General features: G+C 39.3%; 2 protein-coding genes across 3 annotated transcripts in view; both read left to right on the top strand.

The window, feature by feature from the left end:
• Positions 1 to 5,081, top strand: part of LOC134216483 (probable serine/threonine-protein kinase DDB_G0268078) — a 52,906-nt gene extending 47,825 nt beyond the window's left edge. For both annotated transcript variants that reach the window (XM_062695355.1, XM_062695354.1), the window contains 2 exons: positions 4,539 to 4,651; positions 4,718 to 5,081. In XM_062695355.1, coding sequence (XP_062551339.1) covers positions 4,539 to 4,651; positions 4,718 to 4,794 — 190 coding nt within the window. In that variant the 3' untranslated portion in view covers positions 4,795 to 5,081. The remainder of the gene's footprint in view (positions 1 to 4,538; positions 4,652 to 4,717) is intronic.
• A 610-nt stretch (positions 5,082 to 5,691) lies between these two features.
• LOC134212346 (cuticle protein 8-like) lies at positions 5,692 to 6,471 on the top strand. Its single transcript, XM_062690107.1, has 2 exons — positions 5,692 to 5,734; positions 5,792 to 6,471. The coding sequence occupies exons 1-2, from the start codon at positions 5,723 to 5,725 to the stop codon at positions 6,377 to 6,379; spliced, it is 600 nt and encodes a 199-aa protein (XP_062546091.1). The 5' UTR covers positions 5,692 to 5,722; the 3' UTR covers positions 6,380 to 6,471.
• Positions 6,472 to 20,608: the final 14,137 nt, after the last annotated feature.

The following is a 20,608-nucleotide window of genomic DNA, read 5'->3' as shown; positions in this document are numbered from 1 at the left end:
GCCTTTCCTTCCAATGATTTTAGAAGCCTGATAAGGTTTTCTTCGTTGGTGAAACCACACATGTTTGTGGTACTGTTGAATATGAACATGAAAACCGAACACTCTTCAAACTTGTCGAAGAATGGAACTGCTGCCGAGAAAAGGAACACGGTTCAAAATCATCTTCTTGTCGTTCTGAGCGAAAGCTTGGCTCTCTAAAGGATCTTCTTTGCTGCTGTTGTGTACTCGGTGCCAGAGCCACACCTCTTCTGGCTGAGTGAACGGAGTGCTCGTGTTATTTTACTGACTCCTCATTCCTCTGATGCGTTGGAAGAGAATATCTTGCCGGCGAAGCAGAACCGATTTGAACCTGTGCCGAATAGTTCTGCTTTGAATGTCTCTGTGGGTCAAACATTTCTGCCATCCGCGGGTCTATCGCTGCATCTGCACGGATCTCGTTTGCGCCTTGAACCCACTGCCTGACTCGGTTATGGGAACCGCTGTATTCCGATCCGGACCGATTGTGGAACTGCTGTAGTAGTTCATACTTTTGCTCCAAGTAGGCACGGTGCTTTGCAGCTTGCTGTTCGAGCGCGTGTTACCGCGAACAAATTGTCCAACTCCAAGTGATGCTTTAGAGATGAGGTGTTTTTCCACTTCAGGTAGCTCCTGTCGTGGTCCACGATAATTCGATCCAGAGGGCGGTAAATCCCCCGGACAAAAGGCGTTGGTTGCTGGACCCCGGTTGTAACTGCCCATTTGGGACAACTCCAGCTTTCGTTCGCAATTTCCTCAGTGACCCCGACGCACTCAAAGTGGAAGTCACATTTGTCACATTGGACCATCTGATCATTATCCAAATGCTGACAGAATGTGCAACTTTGCACCTGCTGATTTTCCTTCGGATTCTGCTCTTCCTCCGTGACCACAACTACCACACCATTATTGTCATCACTTCTTTCAACCACTTCTAACAGTCGGTCTTTCGACCGCGCACCTTTTGAGTCGCTCTTGCCATCTTCCCCACTTTTCCGATCGTTTGCGATAAACGAATTTTATAAATCTCGCTTAACTTTTCAAAAGGACCTAAGTAACATTTTTTCATGAATTAATTTGAGTAAGGTACACTGGGGGAAGTGGAAAAGGAAAAATCAATAGTGCATGTTTGAATTAGTGTAAAACCAGTTTAAATGATCTAAATGCGTTCAATCAAAATGGGCTATCAAAAACAGTCAATTTTGCACCAACTGTGCGGTAATTCATACCATTTTAGTCGCTTGAAATTTATGGAAATAGATTTTAAAATGAGGAGTTGTTTTTCCACTTACCCTAGTGGGATGGGGTAAGTGGAAAACCCATGTTACTTTGACCTTCAATAGTGATGAGTAGTTACATATAACTAAAATCAAAACGGTAATTGCTCTAAGCATCTTTGGTTGAATAATTTTATTACCTTAACGGAATATATCCTCAAGGAATTCTCGTAATAGCAAGGGGAGGGCTGGTTTTACCTTCTCGAACACTAAGTGTACGTAAAGTCTATATGTTCGCCCCAAAGATGAACTTTTTGAAGGAAAAATGGGACTTACAGGATTATAAACTAATGAACTAAGTTTAACGAATTGAGATGATGTCTGTATGTGCGTATTTGTATGTATGTGTGTGCGCAAAGCACGTACAAAATTATCAGCTATTCTTAAGCACTTGTCTTTAACCAATTTGTTCGCAAACAAAATTGCATTCAACGGCAAAACTTGTTATGAATAAAAATTAATGTGAATTATACAATATATTTACCTATCAGTGCTATTTTTAACTTTCTTATACATTTTTTCATATGTAAAACATGTGAAAGGCATCAATACCGATAGGTGGATTAATCAGTCATTTTCTCATTTATATGAGTCCAATCACCACTGAAATCACAATAATAACAAAGAAGGAACATATTAAGATTCACAGCTATCGAAATAAACCCTGGAGGGAAGAAAAAATTGCGTAATTAGAACATTATCCACTTCCCCCGCAGTGTTTTATACCTGGGGTAAGTGTAAAATCTTTGAATTATTTGCTTTCTTGGTACAAACCACTACCAATTGAATGGGATTAGTTTAATTGTATTATAATGGTCACCTGTGATATAAATTCACTTGAAAAAAGAACAATTGGTGCAAATAAGAATTGATTTTATGAATGCAAAAATCAACTTTTCGCGAAACCTAAAATTACAGTTCAAGCGTTAACCGTGTTAGTGTATGTATTATACAAATTTCAACATAGTATTAGTGTGAGCATCAAAGTATATTCTTGCATAATGTTACGATGTGGTAAAAACTGTAAAGTATGTACAATTCCAATTTTTCGAGTCGATTTTTACACTTACCCCCTTTTTCCACTTCCCCCAGTGTACCTTACTGCAATCAAAAGCTTTCATGTTTTTCTGTTGATTGCGCTATTCAAATTAATTTATGAAAAAAATGTTACTTAGGTCCTTTTGAAAAGTTAAGCGAGAAATAGTCGATTAACGCTTCGACTGGACTGACAGGGGATTCTCCCGTATAATTTTTTTCACACGGCTCTTTATTTGGGAGATTATAAAATTCCTGTGTAGAATAGGAGTTTGCGACAGCAATGGGGTATATATTTTAGATTTCATTGTAGTAATATAGATGATACACTGCCCGAGCAAAGCTTGAGAGCAAATCGATAACTGATTTTGTTGTTGTGACATCGCCTAATTATGATAACTCAGGTTGATATCCTTTTGGTCGTTTTAACGGTTAAATCTACAGCAGAAAAATCTTACTGTGACATCAAATCGAAAACTATTCCTGATATCGATGAGAGCAAATCGAAAACTAATTTTGATATTGGTTCTGATAACAAAATTAGTACACAGTTTGCTGTCATATCATACAATTTAGAAATCTACAGCAAAATGAGATCAAAATATGTAATCAATTATGATGATTCATATTTGAAAACAAATCATGATTTCAATTTGATGTCAAAATCAAAATATGTTTTCTATATGCTCTCATTATGTTTTCAGACTTTGCTCGGGTGACCCCACAATCATGGGTCACATATCAATATGGGTCATTTCCATTTGATCATCGTGCAAAATGGAGTGACTAATAATTGTTACAATGTGACCCATATATGTGGGGTCAGTGTAGTTATAGCATAACTAGCAATAGGTTCATAACATATTTTTGTAATTTAGGATTGTTTAGAATAAGGTAATTCGCACTTACGTTTACTTCCCCTAGTGTAATTCCCGAAGGGTTTTAGAAATTCCAACGTATATTGGTTGGCGTAAGCATTGCTTATTTAGTTTCGAAGCTAATTTTATAGTTCACACTATCTTACCGGTTCTGATTCAGTTTCAGAAGAAATCGGTTAGATGCACTCTTTAGCGTTAAGTTATATGGTAGTTTAGGCACTAATTGTAAGAAATTCAGTTAGTTTTAGGTACATATTTGTGACGAGTTCAAATTACCTGTTATAATTATAATTTTACTTTGAATATTAATTAGATTTCTAGGCTCAAATAGGAAAAAACGACTATCACTATAAGTAACGTTTGTGTAGGTACGCTTTAACTCTTTAACTCTACTCACGAATATGACAATGGGTAGCTATGTCACTCCATCACATTGCCGAAAAAGCAGCGAGCACGGCTGTTCTTCAGGAACATTCAAAAAGGGCGCGTGCTGCTCTATGGGGCAGCCAACAATTTCAATGATACATAATACATAATGATACATAATGAACTCCATCGTGCGGCGATGGATCGAGTGGGGACTCTAACCCGTCCGGGACGGATGGCTCATATACGCCCAGCATTTTTGATTGGCTTTGTAAAATCATAGAAAAAAGCTAGGTCCTCGATTTCTTCAGCAAAGTTGTTCATCAGGACGTTGTAAAACCATTTTTTTAAATACGAGATGTTCAAGGTACTCCAAAACATTCTTGAGTTCGGTCCACGATATCTAACTGGCCAACCAAAGCTTTTGCAATGTCTTTATCATCGGAATTTATCCAAACTGGCTCAATAAGCAAATGCGCATCATATGAACTCAATTTCTTCGAAATCGAGATGTTCGTGGTACTCCAGCTGAAGGTATCTACCAGATCAAACAGTTTTTTGAAATGTCCCCATCATCAAGTATACACCCAATCCGGTTCAATAATAATATCATTCAGCTTTATTTTAGATGTTTAAGGTCTTTTGAAATGATCTTGAGTTAAGATCAAGGTATCTACCAAATGCACAATGCCTAAGGAAGTGTTTGTGTCGAGCAATAGAACCACTGCGTTCAGAAGTTCAGAAAAGTTTCATTGAAAATTGTTGAAAGGACCATTAGAGTAACTTCTTCTTCTTCGCAGATTTTGCATTTTTGGAAACTCGGCGTAACGAAGTTCCTTTTGCACCATTCACAGACATCCTTGATGAATTGCTAGTTAATGGATCTTGCTCTTGATTAGGATTATATTTATGATTATATCTTCCCCGATTCATATGTACCTACAATGTTTCCAATTTTTCATTTCAGCTTCCCCGCCGGCAAGGATTTCAATGGCGGTAATGCTTCATTCAAGCTATTCCCCTGGGAAGATACTCCTCGCAATGCACCGGAACTAAAGCAGCAGTGGGTCCCCGACAGTGGTGAGTTATTCACAATTTTACAGCTCTTGGAGTAATGCTATTGTTTATGAATGCTTTTTTTTCTAGGGGTGCTAACCTACGTCGGTCCCAGTGGAGATGGGAAAGGACGACCCGATTGGGCAGCCAAATATCTTAGCAAATAGAAGTACATTTTATAAAAAAAAACAGAGTAATATGGCATTGTTGTTTTGGTTGCCGTTTAGATTCGCAATATGTTCACCAGAGATGTTAACTGTAATGTTAAACTAGAGAGAGAGAAAATCAAAACTACAAATCTGTGATAGATCAGTGCATCGCTTAGATTGGTTATATTTTAGCATGTATGGTTTAACGCCCTGAAAAATTAAAGATAGTTGAGCGAGGTGAATAGTTCTAGTGTACAGTTAATCGATGTAGTTGAAAATAAACTAATATGATGCGAAAGCAATGTCTCGAATCAATCTGTTTCTTTTTATTCGATGTAATTAAATCGAAGGTAACTGATCTTTGTTCAATACTTTTGTATTACCAAGGCCTAATTTGTAAACGTTATCAAGTATTTTATGCTAGTAGTAAATTAAATTTTCCAGTTCCGATAGGTAGAAGAGGGTAAACCCTTTTCGTGGTTGTTTGATACATTCTAATTATTGAGTAATTCACAAAAAAGTTCTGAAACTTGAACCCTTCCGAAACAAAAATGCTGAATTGATTTTGTTGTCTGTGATTTTGCGATGCAAAACACAGTCGACTACTACCTGCTCTATATTGTGTAACCGGTTTCAATCTTGTAGGCATACAAGTTGGTATGCCTCAAAAATGAAAAAAAATGTTCCGACCGGTGGTCACCGGTGCGGGCGGTCACAGTGGATGGAAATCCGAAAATAGTTTTCGCGGGTGTGTTTTGAAGGCTGGTATGGAGGCTCGCTTGTACAGAGAAAGTTGAACGCTGTCATCAAGGGCAGCTGGACACCATAATAATGGTGTGTAAAATTCGTTAAGAAAATTCTTGCTTTGGGTGGTATAAAAGTGGTGAAATCGTTATCCTTAGCATCATTCATCGAGAATAAGTTCTTCAGTAAAGGCAATTTCAAAATGGCATTCAAAGTAAGTCTCCGATAGATGTGTGACGTTTTTAAATATTTATAAAAGTTTTTTCTATAGTTTGTTCTGTTAGCCACCTTGGTCGCAGCTGCCAGCGCTGGATTGATTCCAGAGCATGGATACGCTTCTTCACATCAGTCAATCCAACATCACCATGCCGCTCCAGTTCATCACTTGGCTGCTATTCAAGCTGCTCCGGTGCATCATGTGGCTGCAATTCACGCCGCACCTGTCCACCACACCATCGTAAAAGAAGTTGAGCAACACGCCCCGGCTAATTACGAATTCTCCTACGCAGTCCATGATGAACACACCGGAGACATCAAGAGCCAACATGAGACACGCCACGGAGATGAGGTCCACGGACAGTACAGTCTGATTGATTCTGATGGACATCAGCGCATTGTTGACTACCACGCCGATCATCACTCCGGATTCAATGCTGTCGTTCGTCGGGAGCCAACGCACGTGAAGATCGCCCAGCCAGTGCACAAAGTCATTGCCCAGCCAGTGCATATTGCTTCTCATGCTGTCGCTCCAGTGCATCATGCCACCATCTCGCACCAGGCAGCACCAATTGCGCATATCTCCCACATTGCCGCCCCAATTTCGCATCATGGTCTCTCGCTCAATAGCCATCATTATTAAACAGGTACTTCTCTTAGCAAGACAACTTAGATAATGAAATAGGCGATTCGTTCCGTGTTGTATAATAGTACAAATATATTTGATGTATACATATTCAGAAAGTAAAATTGATTTATTATTATTCTTGTTTTTCACATTATAAGAGCAGATCTTCTACTTTTTTGTAGGACTGTCTGCCGCATCACAGCTTAGGGTTTATTAATAAGAACACGTTAAGCTAAAATTCATGTAAAGCTATGTCCATTTAGAATCCGGAATCATTTATTGTATTGCAGCGGCACGGAAAGTGACCGCTAAAAAAATTCTTTTACAGCGGTTTGTCTACCTAGGCGCCCACTTGCTGTGGTATAAATTTCACGAAGTTTCGTGCAGCGTGTCAAAAATTATTCCAGATGGAAGCCGAAAGGAGAGAAAAAAATCTGCACACTCACGTTGCTAATCCTGCTTATCGACGATGGAACCTACGTCAAAAATTCTACACGGTAACGGCACGAGGAGTAGTTCCTGCGAAGTTTAAGTTTGCTTTTTGGACAAACGAATGATTTTGGCAAGGGATATGCAACTGTGGGGCAAAGACCTAAGTGTTTGTGACGAATAAGACGATGAACTCGAAGCTGTACAAGGAGGAATGTCTCAAAAACCGCGGTCGAGCTTCCATAAAGCCCATAAAGGTCCCGTGAAGTTTTGGCCAGATTTGGCGAGTTGCCACTACAGCCGGGAAGTCATCCAGTGGTACCGCGATAATAACGAAGATTTCATCGATTAAAACATAAATCCACGCAACTGCCCACAGCTCCGGCCCATCTAGACATTTTGGACTGTAATGAAGCGGAAGCTTAAGAAAAGTGGAAAAACAGCCCGGGATGCGACTCAGATGACCAAAATGTGGAACAAATATGCCAAGGAAGTTGACTCCGGAGGTGTGCAACTTTTGATGAGAGGAAAAAAGAAGAAGGTGCGAATTTTCATTAGAAACAAGAAGAAATTATGTATTTGTATCAATAATTTTTCCTTAAAGTACAGTGAATTACCCTTGTACCTTATTTGTACGTCAATCCGTTATCGAGATACAGATGATTTTATTGTTCCGGATTCTAAATGGACATAGCTTTAGCCGAATGGACGTTTGGCCGAATCGGTTATTAAGCGCCTCTCCACATCTCGATATTGAAGGGACCATCGAGATAGGGAGATATCGAGGAATGGAAGGAAAATTGAGATGGGTACTAGATTCAAAATAGCTCGTTGCATCAAAACAAATGTCGTTCCCTGTTGTTGATGTGTTTGTTATTGTCCAAAGATGGTCTAGTAGCCTAAAAATTTGAACATATCGACATAAAGAGAGAAAATACTGAACAAAATATGATCAGAACCCATCGAGATAGAGAGATATCGAGATAGATAGGTTATCGAGATGTAGGAAGCCTAAATGTATGTAGATTGAAGGGACTGAGGAAACCATCGACATAGGGAGCGATATCGAAATATAGAACATCGAGATGTAGAGAGTCGACTGTATATATTTATTATACAACAGTCTACAATAAGGATAGAGGGAGTAATTGATGGATGCTCCTTAAAAATAAGAGAGGGGTACTGTAGTATCGGAATTTTCGGACCTGTACAGAGAACGCGTCTGCAACAGTTGCTGGTATGAGAAGAACTAACTGTATTTCGTCAAATGCAAGTAACGTATTCACCGACCATAAGCAGCCAGTGCTGCCAGTAATTATAAGTATTATCCCAAGGTGTGTATATGTGTATAATGAGTTCTACAATACTACATCCCTCCCTTAATTACAATTTTCAAGTTGATTGATCGAGTAATCACTCAGATAATTCGGACGTTTGAGTGTTCGGCGCGATCGTCCTTCAGCTATGGAATTCGGATGCACGGAAGCCTCGTGGTTGTCTTCGTATGGAGGATCGACGTTGTCCTTCTTTTGGTACTGCGATGTAATAGATGAATCTTCGTCTTCTGTAAATAATTGATTGTTTAGACCTGTCATTTATTAACGGTTCTTATGTTACTATAACTTAACCTGTACACAGTTTTTTCAAATGTGAGACGTTTCTGACGAGAACCCTTCCCGAGTCCAGTGACCTTAATGTTACCTTTGATCCCGCCTTACCAATCACCGTCAATTCTTCGGGATGAAAATTTGTGGACAGTTTATTATCCTTCTGAATACGTTTTGCTACAACGGTGTTCCCAACTTCTATCTTGCTTAAGTTTGCTGAACGCTTCGCATCCACGTATTCCGCCCCACTTATTTTTCTTTCCATATCGCGATCTTGGATCTCTTCAAGAATTTTGTTTCCTTTAACCACCATGCCGGGGATTTTATCTTTGATGACTCTCCCGAACATCAGAACTGAAGGTGCGACCCCAGTCGTTGAATGTGGGGTTGAATTCTGCATGAGGACAAACATTCTGAGGTCCCATTGCCAATCAGACCCCTCTGTCTCCTGGCTAATTTTCAATCGTTTCACAATTGTTCGATTCATGCGTTCGACTTCCCCGTTGGCTTGGGGCCAGTACGGTGTAGTTTTCCTATGCTCAATTGCGAATTGACTACAAAATCGATGCAACTCCGCACTGATAAACTGCGGTCCATTGTCGGTCCTCAACGATTCTGGAAACCCAAAACGGCAGAATGTCTCGTGTAATGCTCGAATTGTTAAGTTGGCTGTGATTTGTTTCATTACGATGATTTCGGTGAAACGACTGAAATAGTCTACAAGCACCAAGAGATTATGACCTGATGGAAGGGGACCTAAAAAATCTGCAGCTAAATCCGCCCATGCTCGATCGGGCATTTTAGTACGATGAACTGGCTCTGGTGGATCAAGTGCAGAAACTAGAGTGCAGGCTTTGCATTGTTTCACGTGTTTTTCAACGTCTTTGTCCAAGTGTGGCCACCAAACTTTCAACCGTAATCGTCTTTTCATGATCTCGATACCTGGGTGCGACTCATGAGCTAATTCCAATATTCTTTGTCTCAGACTACGGGGTATGACCAATCTATCACCCCTCATTAGTAGATTTCCTACCTTGCAAAGTTCCGTGTTAAACAGTTTGAAATATTTCGTACTCTCTGTCCAAATTCCGTTATCCAAACTTTGGAAAACTTCTTGAATTTCCTCATCCTTATTGGACTCGTTTTTGACCTCATCTATAGTTACTGCTTCTGGTATGTTTCCCATTGCTATTTGGTAGATGCATGCTTCAGTTGCTACGTCGAATTCTGCAGGTGGCGAAGTAGCTAGACGAGATATAGAGTCAGCTAGGTTCTCCGGTCCTGGTTTATACTCTACCTCGTACCGATAGCACTGGAGCCGTAGTACCCACCGTTCAATTCTTGCGCAAGGCTTAGCCCGTTCTTTGAACAAAAATAACAGGGGTTTGCAATCAGTAACGATTTTAAAACGAGTGCCCAATAAATACAAGCGAAATCGGTCAACCGCCCAGACCAGCCCTAACGCTTCTCTCTCTGTTTGGCAGTATTTTCTCTCCAGGTCTGTCAATGTCTTACTTGCGAATGCGATTATCCTGGTGCTGCCGTGGTCATCTTGTTGTAAGAGCACTGCTCCAAGACCAGATGGACTAGCGTCTGTAACTACAATACAGAGATCTTTCGGATTGTAATACCCAAGGAAACTTGCTTCATTAACTGCCTGTTTTATGTTTTCAAAACATCGCTGGTGAGTTTCCGTCCAAAGAAACTGTTGACCAGACCGCAGCAAACTTCTAATGGGATCTGTTTTATCCGCGAGATGAGGTATGAATCGGCCAACATACGTCACTAGACCCAGAAAACTGCGAAGCTCGGAAACATTTTGGGGCTCCCGGAAAGATTGTATTGTTGAAATACGGCTTTTCTTTGGTCTTATGCCTTCTGGTGAAAGCTCGTATCCCAAAAAATCTAAACGAGTTGCATTGAAAATGCACTTTTCATTATTGAGCATAATGTCGTACGAAGACAGTCGATCCAGCAATTGTTTCAGTCGTTCATCGTGCTCATCTTGATTGTTACCCGTTACCATAATGTCGTCCAAATATACGACTACTCCTGGTAATCCTGCTACAATTGTTTCCATCACTTTTTGGAAAAGTTCAGGAGCGCACGAAATTCCAAACATTAACCGTTTCACCTGTCGTAAGACGAGTTTGAACAGTCCCATTGAATTCCACCACTTAATTGTATCCTGACAGATACGTATTTCGACCTCAACAGTAAGGCCGTCTTCAGTGTCTTGTACTTGACTCGACTTGCTCAAAATAATTTTCTTATTAACCGTTTGTATCTGGTAGGAGGAGATTTAAAATTTTATACTATTGCAATTTCTTCCCGCATGATGTTTCAATAAGTGCAACTAAGGAAATGGACAGAATTGTGATTTATTAATCAAGTATGTGATTAAATTTGACATGGTTTCAGAAACAAAGTCAGAACGTATTGGAAATATCTCTTTTAGATTTGTGTACGCACATTACCTTGAAAAATCATGTTTAATTGATATATATTTTACTTGACGGTTTGTAATTATACCATCATACAAAACATTTACCGAAAGAGTCCCTGCTTCGTGATGAACGTTGTGATTTCCCGAGACCGTTCCGATATCTCTACTTGGTGGTATGCATCTTTGATGTCCAGCTTCGAAAATACATGTGCTCCCTTTATTCCTGCAAAAAGTTCTTCAACGATTGGCAATGGATGCGTTTCACGAAGAACCGCTTGGTTTGCTCTTCTCATGTCCACGCACAATCGGATCTCTCCGGTATCCTTCAAAATAGGGACTACAGGAGAAACCCAAGCAGATGGTTTTTGGACACGTTCGATTATGTCTTGTTCAAGAAGGTTACTCAGTTTTTGTGCAATCTTGTCCTCCAATGCGAACGGTACGCGACGATATGGTTGTTGTACCGGTGGAACATCGTTGTTGATTGGTATTTCAACTACAACTCCTTTCATTTTTGGGAAGACAGCTTCTTGCTCTCGAACAGCACCAATATTGAACCCAATTTTCAAAACATTTAGTTTTTTCGCCGTGTCGTCTCCCAGCAGACATTGTCCACCATCTTTAGCTATATAAAACATAGCTTCCGTTTTATTCCCTTCTGCCTCTATCTCAGCCGTGAACATCCCTGACATTTGTAGTATTCGCTCTGAACCATAAGCCTTGAATGTGCGGTTTGCCTTCGCCCGAAAATTTACGTTTGCCTTCGCTTGCTCAAGTTGTCTCCAAGTGGCCAGGTCTATTAAATTCGCAGCTGCTCCGGAGTCTATAGCCATTGGTATTTCAACACCCCCTACTTTGAACCGGAAAATGTTCTGGCCCATTACGTAACATATTTCGTCCAAGGTTTCCTCTGGCTTCTGGGGTTTCTCGCTTTCAAGAACCGCTTTAATCCTTTTAGGCGGCGGCATTGAGCGTTCCTCGTATGGTCTCTTTGTACACCATTTGGCAAAATGACCTATGCGCTTGCACTGTAGACATTCAGCATTTTTGGCCACACAATTCGGACTATCTTTCACATGTCCTCGACGACCACAAGCGAAACAAATTCTATTGTCGTTGTCGTTCTGTTGAATCGGATATGGTTGCCGAAACCGTACACTCGGCTGTGTGGGCCAGTTACCCTTAGGATTGAATTTCAGGTCTCGTCTGAATGCATTTTGTTGACCTCGGGCATACTGATGACTACGTTCTTTCGACGGTAGTAATGACCAAGCATGTTGTGTCACAAAAGAATTCCGTGGTCGAGGTCCATACTGATGAACGTTGTTAACCGCCATTGTGGGTTTCTCTCGCTCCCTGATCTGTGCCAACTCCTTGCATTGCAGTTCAACCTCTTCGATTGTTTTACCGATGGCCACAACCTCGCTGAGCGACCGATCTTTCTCTAAGATTTTCTTCCGTAAAGCTGATGAAGTACATTTCTCTGCGATTTGGTCGATTATCATGCTCTCCAACACCGACGACCCTTCCTGATCAAAGTCACATCGGTTGGCTTGAACTCGAAGCTTCATGACAAAGTCATTGAATCGTTCGCCTTGCTGTTGTGCAATTTGTCGAAAGACATGTCGTTCGTAGGTCCGGCGGCGAGATGGCTGGAAATGCGCGTCCAGTTGCTCAATCGCTACGTCATAGAATGGAGGGTCCGGTGAAACGTGAGGCACGTTGTTCACCTCCGGTAGGTTGTCGAATATATCCTGGAGATCCGGCCGCTGAGATGTAACCCCTTGCGCTTCCATACAATACTCCAGGCTACGCTTCCATCTTCTCCACTCTGAAGCGAGCTGAGACTGATCCACTCTTGCGTCGAACGGTTTTACTGGTCGAACCAGATCCATTCCTATAAGTTAATTTATTATTTCCTTTATTTTTTTGAATATTTTTTTCTCCGTCGATTTCTATGGTGTTTCACTGCCCAAAGCAATATAATATTTAAAAAAAAATCTACATTATTGTTGACTCAATTTATTGATTTCTTTTAATTCACTTGAAATTTCACTATTCACAACATATCACGGTAATACGCTAAAACGATTCAAGCCCGAAGTGTTTTCAAAAAATGTCTTAACTTGATTTCTATAAGTCACATTTCTTTGGAGCGAATCCGGCATGCAGCCCATTTCGTTTGCTTTATGGCTTTAGCTCTAATACTTCTGATGGTTATTTTGGAATGAATCCGGCGTGCAGCCCATTTCATTCCACCAATGACTGTATTTTTATTTATTTATTTGAAAACGAATCCGGTGTACAACCCATTTCATTTTCATTATCTAACATTTGAATCCAGCTTTCAGCTCTTTCACTATTATCCTTACGATTCCCCCAGTTCCTGCCCATATACGAATAAAATACTATGTGATGTAACCAAACTTTTATATGTAGACATTCCCAACATCAAAACTTATCCAGTCCTTTCGATGGATAAAATTGAACTATTACTTACTATTATTTGAACGAAGTTGCGTAAACCCGCTTCAATTTCATTACTGAGTAGATTTTGCAACCCATACTACTACGTATGAAGTTGTAAGTCATACACATCATCCACTTCTTCTTCTTCTTCTTCTTATTGGCATTACATCCCCACACTGGGACAGAGCCGCCTCGCAGCTTAGTGTTCATTAAGCACTTCCACAGTTATTAACTGCGAGGTTTCTAAGCCAGGTTACTATTTTTGCATTCGTATATCATGAGGCTAGCACGATGATACTTTTATGCCCAGGGAAGTCGAGACAATTTCCAATCCGAAAATTGCCTATACCGGCACCGGGAGTCGAACCCAGCCACCCTCAGCATGGTCTTGCTTTGTAGCCGCGCGTCTTACCGCACGGCTAAGGAGGGCCCCTGACACATCACCAACACAGATTGTTCTTCGCATTGTAATACCACGTCATGTTGATGAAAGTCATTGGCGTAAATAAGGGGGGGCCGGGGGGGGCCTGGCCCCCTCCAGACCTACTTGTGCAACCCCCCCAGAAAATTTTGAAAAGTAATTCCAACTTAGTCAGTTTTTATCTCATTTACATATTTCCTACACATTTCTTAATTTTGATTATGAATTCTATAAACATATTTTTTGTTGCGTTATCACATCTATGACCATTTGTTCAGCAAAGCATCGAAATATTTAAGTTGGACCCCCGGGAACATTTTCTCGATTTTTAAGCTAAAATCAATGCCGCTTCTAATTCGGTTGCTAGCTTAAAATAATAAATTTGTTCTGCATTTGTTTGACTAGTATCCTGGTCGCAGAAACCTAAAAACATAATTGTATTAATTGTATTAATAATAAATATTTCTGTTCTATTAAACTACCATGCGCTTCAAAAAAGACTGAAGCAACTACATCAAAATGAGCACATGTACACACATCCGGTCAAAGAAAAATCGAACGACCATTCTTTCGAAAATCTTCGAGTTAATCGCAAGGTATGCCGCAAAACAGTTGATCAAATTCCTATGGAGCTTTTTGCTCTCGCTATATAATTATGGCACAGAAAGATATAAAATTATAAAACTTAAGAATCTTTGTTACAATGACAGAAAAATCAACAACGCATTCCATTGAAAGTATTAGGACAAAACATAGGCAACCTTCGCACTCACAACAGAGATTGCATTAAAGAAATATTTTTATAATCCTCAAAAGATCTTGTTCCATTTTTTTTTTTGGCGATTTCATAAGGATCATCGGAAAACTCTTTTGTGCCTGCTTTAGTTAGAATTAGTTTTTTAGGATAAAAAAAAATTAGATTTAGAAACCAGTTCGTATCATAAACCATTTCTTTTGCAGCACAATCAGATCGATTTGGTTGCTTCTCAAGTCGCTTTGATTTTTGCAGAGAAAACTCTCACCTATTCAGAAAACCATAATAAAGCCTCTTCCTAACGTCAGTAACTACAAAAACCCTATGTTATTCTGGAATTTGATTTATGACTCATGGAATTTATGACTCATAAAAAACACTTTAGGATTCCAAATTTGTGTTCATCCGTACTTAACTATTTCAGCACATAGCATACATTTTGAAATTGCATGAATACTTATATTGATTATGACAAAATTTCGTGGAATTTATTCCACATCTAAAGAGTTTCAAAAATTTCAAGTTTCAAAAAATTCGAGATCTTTATGCATTAAGTAATCATGAAAATGCTTGAAAACTTTCAGAAATAAACTCATATCGAATTTCATTTATAGATAATTCGAAGAAGATTCTTGAATCTTAGATTACACACTTATCCACATTTAGTAACATGGAGAAGACAAGTTGACACAGACACAGCGTTTTGAAGCAATCACAGCATCATTGGAAATCAATTGTATTATTCGTGATTTTTTTCATGTTAGTTCTAGGACGAATGAGCGATAAACTTAGTCAAACAATTTCTATTGCAATCCATGCGCACAGTGCTTTAAATCGCCTTTGAAAATTACATCCCACCAGTTGGTGCCATGGCCCCCCCTAGACCGAGACTCTAGTTACGCCTATGATGAAAGTATAGAATTTTATTAAACTTTTTTTTCAGCAGAGGCCATGCCGGCCGCCATTTTGATCATCATTATTCTCGAATCTGCTTTACAGCGTCCATTTTTCACATTTTTGTTTCTGGCAAGTTAAAACCGTTATTTCCTTTTTAATTTCAAGCACCATTAAAATCACGAGTTTCAAAACCGAATCCAAAATAATTTCACATCAAGCCAACAATAATTTTTTTTATTTTCATATGTTTTCACCAGCGCCATTTTTTTTAAATTTCCTATTTTTCCCCGATCTACCACTATTTGAACACCATAGAAATGACCACCAATTTTTATTTTGTATTTCACTTTCCCATTTACTTACTTCCAAAACTTTTGTCTACTGGACCGAACAAACAACGAAAAATACTTTTTTAACTCGTCGCCAATGTAGTATCGGAATTTTCGGACCTGTACAGAGAACGCGTCTGCAACAGTTGCTGGTATGAGAAGAACTAACTGTATTTCGTCAAATGCAAGTAACGTATTCACCGACCATAAGCAGCCAGTGCTGCCAGTAATTATAAGTATTATCCCAAGGTGTGTATATGTGTATAATGAGTTCTACAATACTACAGGTACTAGAAATGATATTTTCTAGCTACTTTAACCAAATCCAGCTAAAACCATGTTAAAAATTACTTTAAAAGCCACATTTCATTTTTGTTTGCTCGCTTGTATGAGGATCCTCCATGGTGCGTATGGCTCATACGGCCGGAAATGTCGTTTGTTCGAACTGATCATACGACCGTAAATGTCGTTTGCTGCACAGGTCATATGGCCAAAAATGTCGTTTAGCCGAACTATCATGAATATTTAGAATTGTAATAAAAGTTATTTATATCAGGAGTAGTATTATCAAATCTCATGAACGATTTAAATCAAGCGTAAGTTGAATCCAATCCTAGATTCAACTCGCTGGTTTGCATTATTGAACTATTCTCACAGGTTCTTTTTTTTGTCTTTATTTGAGAGGTTTTCAGTCCTAGGCTGGCTCACCTCTATTCATGGGTTCTTTTTTTTGCTGAATGCATAGAACATGGCTGGTAGCGATGAATGCCATTCAAAAAAGTGACTTTAGTGACCAGAAATGACGAAAAAAGTGAACAAATAGTGACTTACAGTTGCAGAAAAAGTGACCAACTAGTGACTTTTGTACGAAGTTTATAGCCAGAATAGTTTATGGCCAGTAAGAAATTGCATTAGCATTGATACGGTGGAGTTCGTAGATTGGAAACTAGTAATACTCATGTTTTCTTTCGGTATCCTTACCTAGAATACTATTAGAAATCAAGAAAAACCATATTCAGACCGCATCGTGCTTTCGTGCTGTGCGGTTCTTTCTCTCTTTGCGGAAGGAAGTTTTTAATACTACCCGAAGCTATCTTAATTTCAACGGTGCTTTTTAGCGCTATTTGTACCCACTGATCCCGTTACGATCTTTGCAAGGACCCGTGCCTTCGTTTTACGTTGGACCCGTTTGCGGAAGTAAAATTCCGACAAGCGGTGGTAATCCTGCAGGGACACCGTTCTGGGAAAAAACCTCTTAGAAGGTCACGTCTCCACGCTCAGCAATGAGTATTAACAAAAACAAGAGGAAGGGGAGTCTCTGAATTCTCCACTTCCTTCAAAGAAACAAGGTTTCAAGACCGTCCTGCCCAAGCGCGGAAAAAATAGAAGGAAGCTGGAGAATTCAGATATTCCTTCTAACTCTAATATCGGAAATAATTCTTCTCCAATCGAACTGAGCAATCAGTTCGATTTGATTAATGATGAAATTGAGCAAATCGAATCTACCTCTAGCCCAGGTGATTCGATTCATGCGAAAAAAGCAAAGATTCCGCCAATTGTGGTATCTGTTGCCGAGTTTTCTGGCTTCGGAATGAGATTTTGAGTAACCTTCAGGGGATCAAGGTTTCATTTCAGATTGCTAGGAAGGGTGACTGCCGCGTTTTGCCGGGATCCTTTGACGATCGCAAACGTCTTCTTCACTATTTAACTGAGAAGCGCCATAAATTCTTCACATACGACGACAAAACTGAGCGATTGTTCAAAGTCGTCTTGAAAGGTCTCCCCAGTGATGACAAATCACTGGATGAGATTAAAATTGAAATTTCTCAATTACTTGGATTTTCACCAGTCCAAGTAATTAAGATAAAAAGAAATCCCATTCTGGTACTTCCCAGAGGGGCATTTCTCAAGAATTTTATTTAGTTCATTTTAACAAAAGTGAACTAAATAATATGAAAAGTTAAAAAAAGGTCTGTATTATGTCTCATGTCCGTGTTACATGGGAACATTTCCGCAGGCCTGGGGAAATTTCAAAACCCTACCCAGTGCCGTAAGTGCCAAAAGTGGGGTCATGGAACCAAACATTGTCACATGGATGCTAAATGCATGATTTGTGGTGGAACCTCTCACGCCAAAGACGCATGTCCTGTGAGAGAAGATTCCAATAAATTTAAGTGCGCAAACTGTGGGGTCAATCATAAATCTATTTTCTGGGAATGCCCTTCACGCAAAAAAGTTTGTTATTCCCGTGCAATATTGATGACGGGAAATTCCAATCGGATCCCAGATTCGACGGGTAGAAATTTTTCAAACGCTCAAATTTCGAAACCGGTTACCGGTCGAAGCAATTCATACCCACCACAATTCACAAACAAATTTTGCCGCTCGTCAACGGGTAGCAAGCACTTCAGTAAATTCCAATTTTTCCAATGTACCTACGTATGCAAACATCGCTGCTGGTAGACCAAATTTCTCTTCTCAAAATGAGGTTTATACCCATGTCCCAACGGAAAATAACGGTCATGTTGCCGATTCAGGTAGCATGACTGCTTCCGATTTTGATTTTTAACTGAACAATTGCATCACATGATTGATGCAATGTTCAAAGCAAATACCATTCCTGAAGCTGTTCAGGTTGGTATAAAGTACACACAAAAAATTGTTATCGGACTCCGTTTCAATGGATCCAAATAATTGTGTGAAAGTTCTAAATTGGAATGCCCGCTCTCTAAAGGGTAAGGAAGATGAATTATTCAACTTCCTTTCAGTTCATAATGTGCATATTGCCATTATAACTGAAACGTATTTAAAACCAGGACTCTCCATTAAAAGAGATCCAAACTATTTTATCTACAGAAATGATCGTCTTGACAGCGCCTGTGGTGGGGTCGCCATTGTCATTAATAGACGTATCAAACATAAATTATTTTCTTCGTTTGAAACCAAAGTTTTTGAAACCTTGGGAGTTTCTGTTGAAACAAATTTTGGACAATTTTCCTTCATTGCAGCCTACTTGCCTTTTCAATGCAATGGGCAGCAAAAAGAATTTGTTGAAAGCTGATCTTCAAATTCTGACTCGCAACAAATCAAAATTCTTCGTAATTGGTGACTTCAATGCCAAACACCGTTCATGGAATAATGCTCAAAGCAATTCCAACGGCAAAATTTTATTTGAAGATTGTTCTGCGGGATATTATACTATTCAATATCCCAATGGACCAACTTGTTTTTCTTCCAGTCGAAATCCTTCTACAATTGATTTAGTTTTAACGGATTCAAGTCAGCTGTGTGGCCAATTGGTAACTCATGCTGACTTTGACTCTGATCACCTTCCTGTGACATTTGAAATCTCACAAGAAGCCATTTATAATCCAATCAGCTCTACTTTTAATTATCATAGAGCTGATTGGGATTTCTCTCAAAACGTATATCGATAGGAATTTTGATGTTGATATTCCTCTCGATACCAAAAGTGATATTGATAATGCTCTCGTATCTTTGACAAATTTAATTGTCGAAGCCAGAGGCATTACAATTCCGAAATGTGAAGTTAAATTCAACTCCATTATTATTGACGACGATCTTCAGCTACTGATCCGTCTTAAAAATGTGAGAAGAAGGCAATACCAAAGAACTCGCGATCCCGCGTTGAAAGTTATTTGGCGAGATTTGCAAAATGAAATTAAAAAACGTTTCGCTATTCTGAGAAATACCAACTTTGAGAATAATGTCTCGAAGTTGGATCCCAGTTCGAAACCCTTTTGGAAATTAACAAAAATTCTTAAAAACCTCAAAAGCCAATTCCAGCGCTTAAAGAGGGAAATAAAATTTTATTAACAAATGGCGAAAAGGCTCAAAAACTTGCTCAGCAGTTCGAGAGTGCCCATAATTTTAGTCTAGGTCTCACTAGTCCAATTGAGGATCAGGTTACACGGAGCTTCGAAGACATTTTCAATCAAGAGAATGTTTTTGACCCTTCGTTGGGAACCAATTTGGACGAAGTGAGATCTATTACTAGAAAATTTAAAAATATGAAAGCCCCGGGTGATGATGGTATTTTCTACATACTTATCAAAAAACTTCCTGAGAGCTCTTTATCCTTTTTGGTTAATTTATTTAACAAATGTTTTCAATTGGCATACTTTCCAGATAAATGGAAAAACGCCAAAGTTGTTCCAATTTTGAAGCCGGACAAAAATCCAGCTGAGGCTTCTAGTTATCGCCCAATCAGTTTGCTTTCTTCAATAAGCAAACTGTTTGAAAAGATTATTTTAAATAGAATGATGGTTCATATTAATGACAATTCTATTTTTGCTGATGAGCAATTTGGTTTTCGCCATGGGCATTCAACCACTCATCAGTTATTAAGAGTTACGAATTTAATTCAGCTCAACAAATCTGAAGGATATTCGACTGGAGTTGCTCTTCTTGATATAGAGAAAGCATTTGACAGTGTTTGGCATGAAGGTTTGATTGTAAAATTGATGAATTTTAATTTTCCTCTGTACATTATTAAACTGATCCAAAATTATTTATCAGATCGCTCACTGCAGGTAAACTATCAGAATTCCAAATCTGATAGATTTCCTGTAAGGGCTAGTGTCCCCAAGGCAGCATACTGGGGCCCATATTGTATAACATTTTACTTCTGACTTACCTGATTTACCACCAGGGTGTCAAAAATCTTTGTTTGCAGATGACACGGGCCTTTCAGCCAAAGGGCGAAGCCTTCGTGTCATTGTAGTAGATTAAAAAAGTTTGGATATCTTCTCCACTTACTTGCAAAATGGAAAATTTCCCCGAATGCTTCCAAAACTCAGCTTATAATTTTCCCACATAAGCCGAGAGCTTCTTATTTGAAACCTTCTAGCAGACATATTGTCACTATGAAT

Source organism: Armigeres subalbatus, chromosome 2, assembly GCF_024139115.2.
Source record: "Armigeres subalbatus isolate Guangzhou_Male chromosome 2, GZ_Asu_2, whole genome shotgun sequence".
Lineage (NCBI taxonomy): Eukaryota > Metazoa > Arthropoda > Insecta > Diptera > Culicidae > Armigeres > Armigeres subalbatus.
The sequence above is the reverse complement of the archived record's forward strand: the minus strand, read 5'-3'. Positions and strand labels throughout refer to the sequence as shown.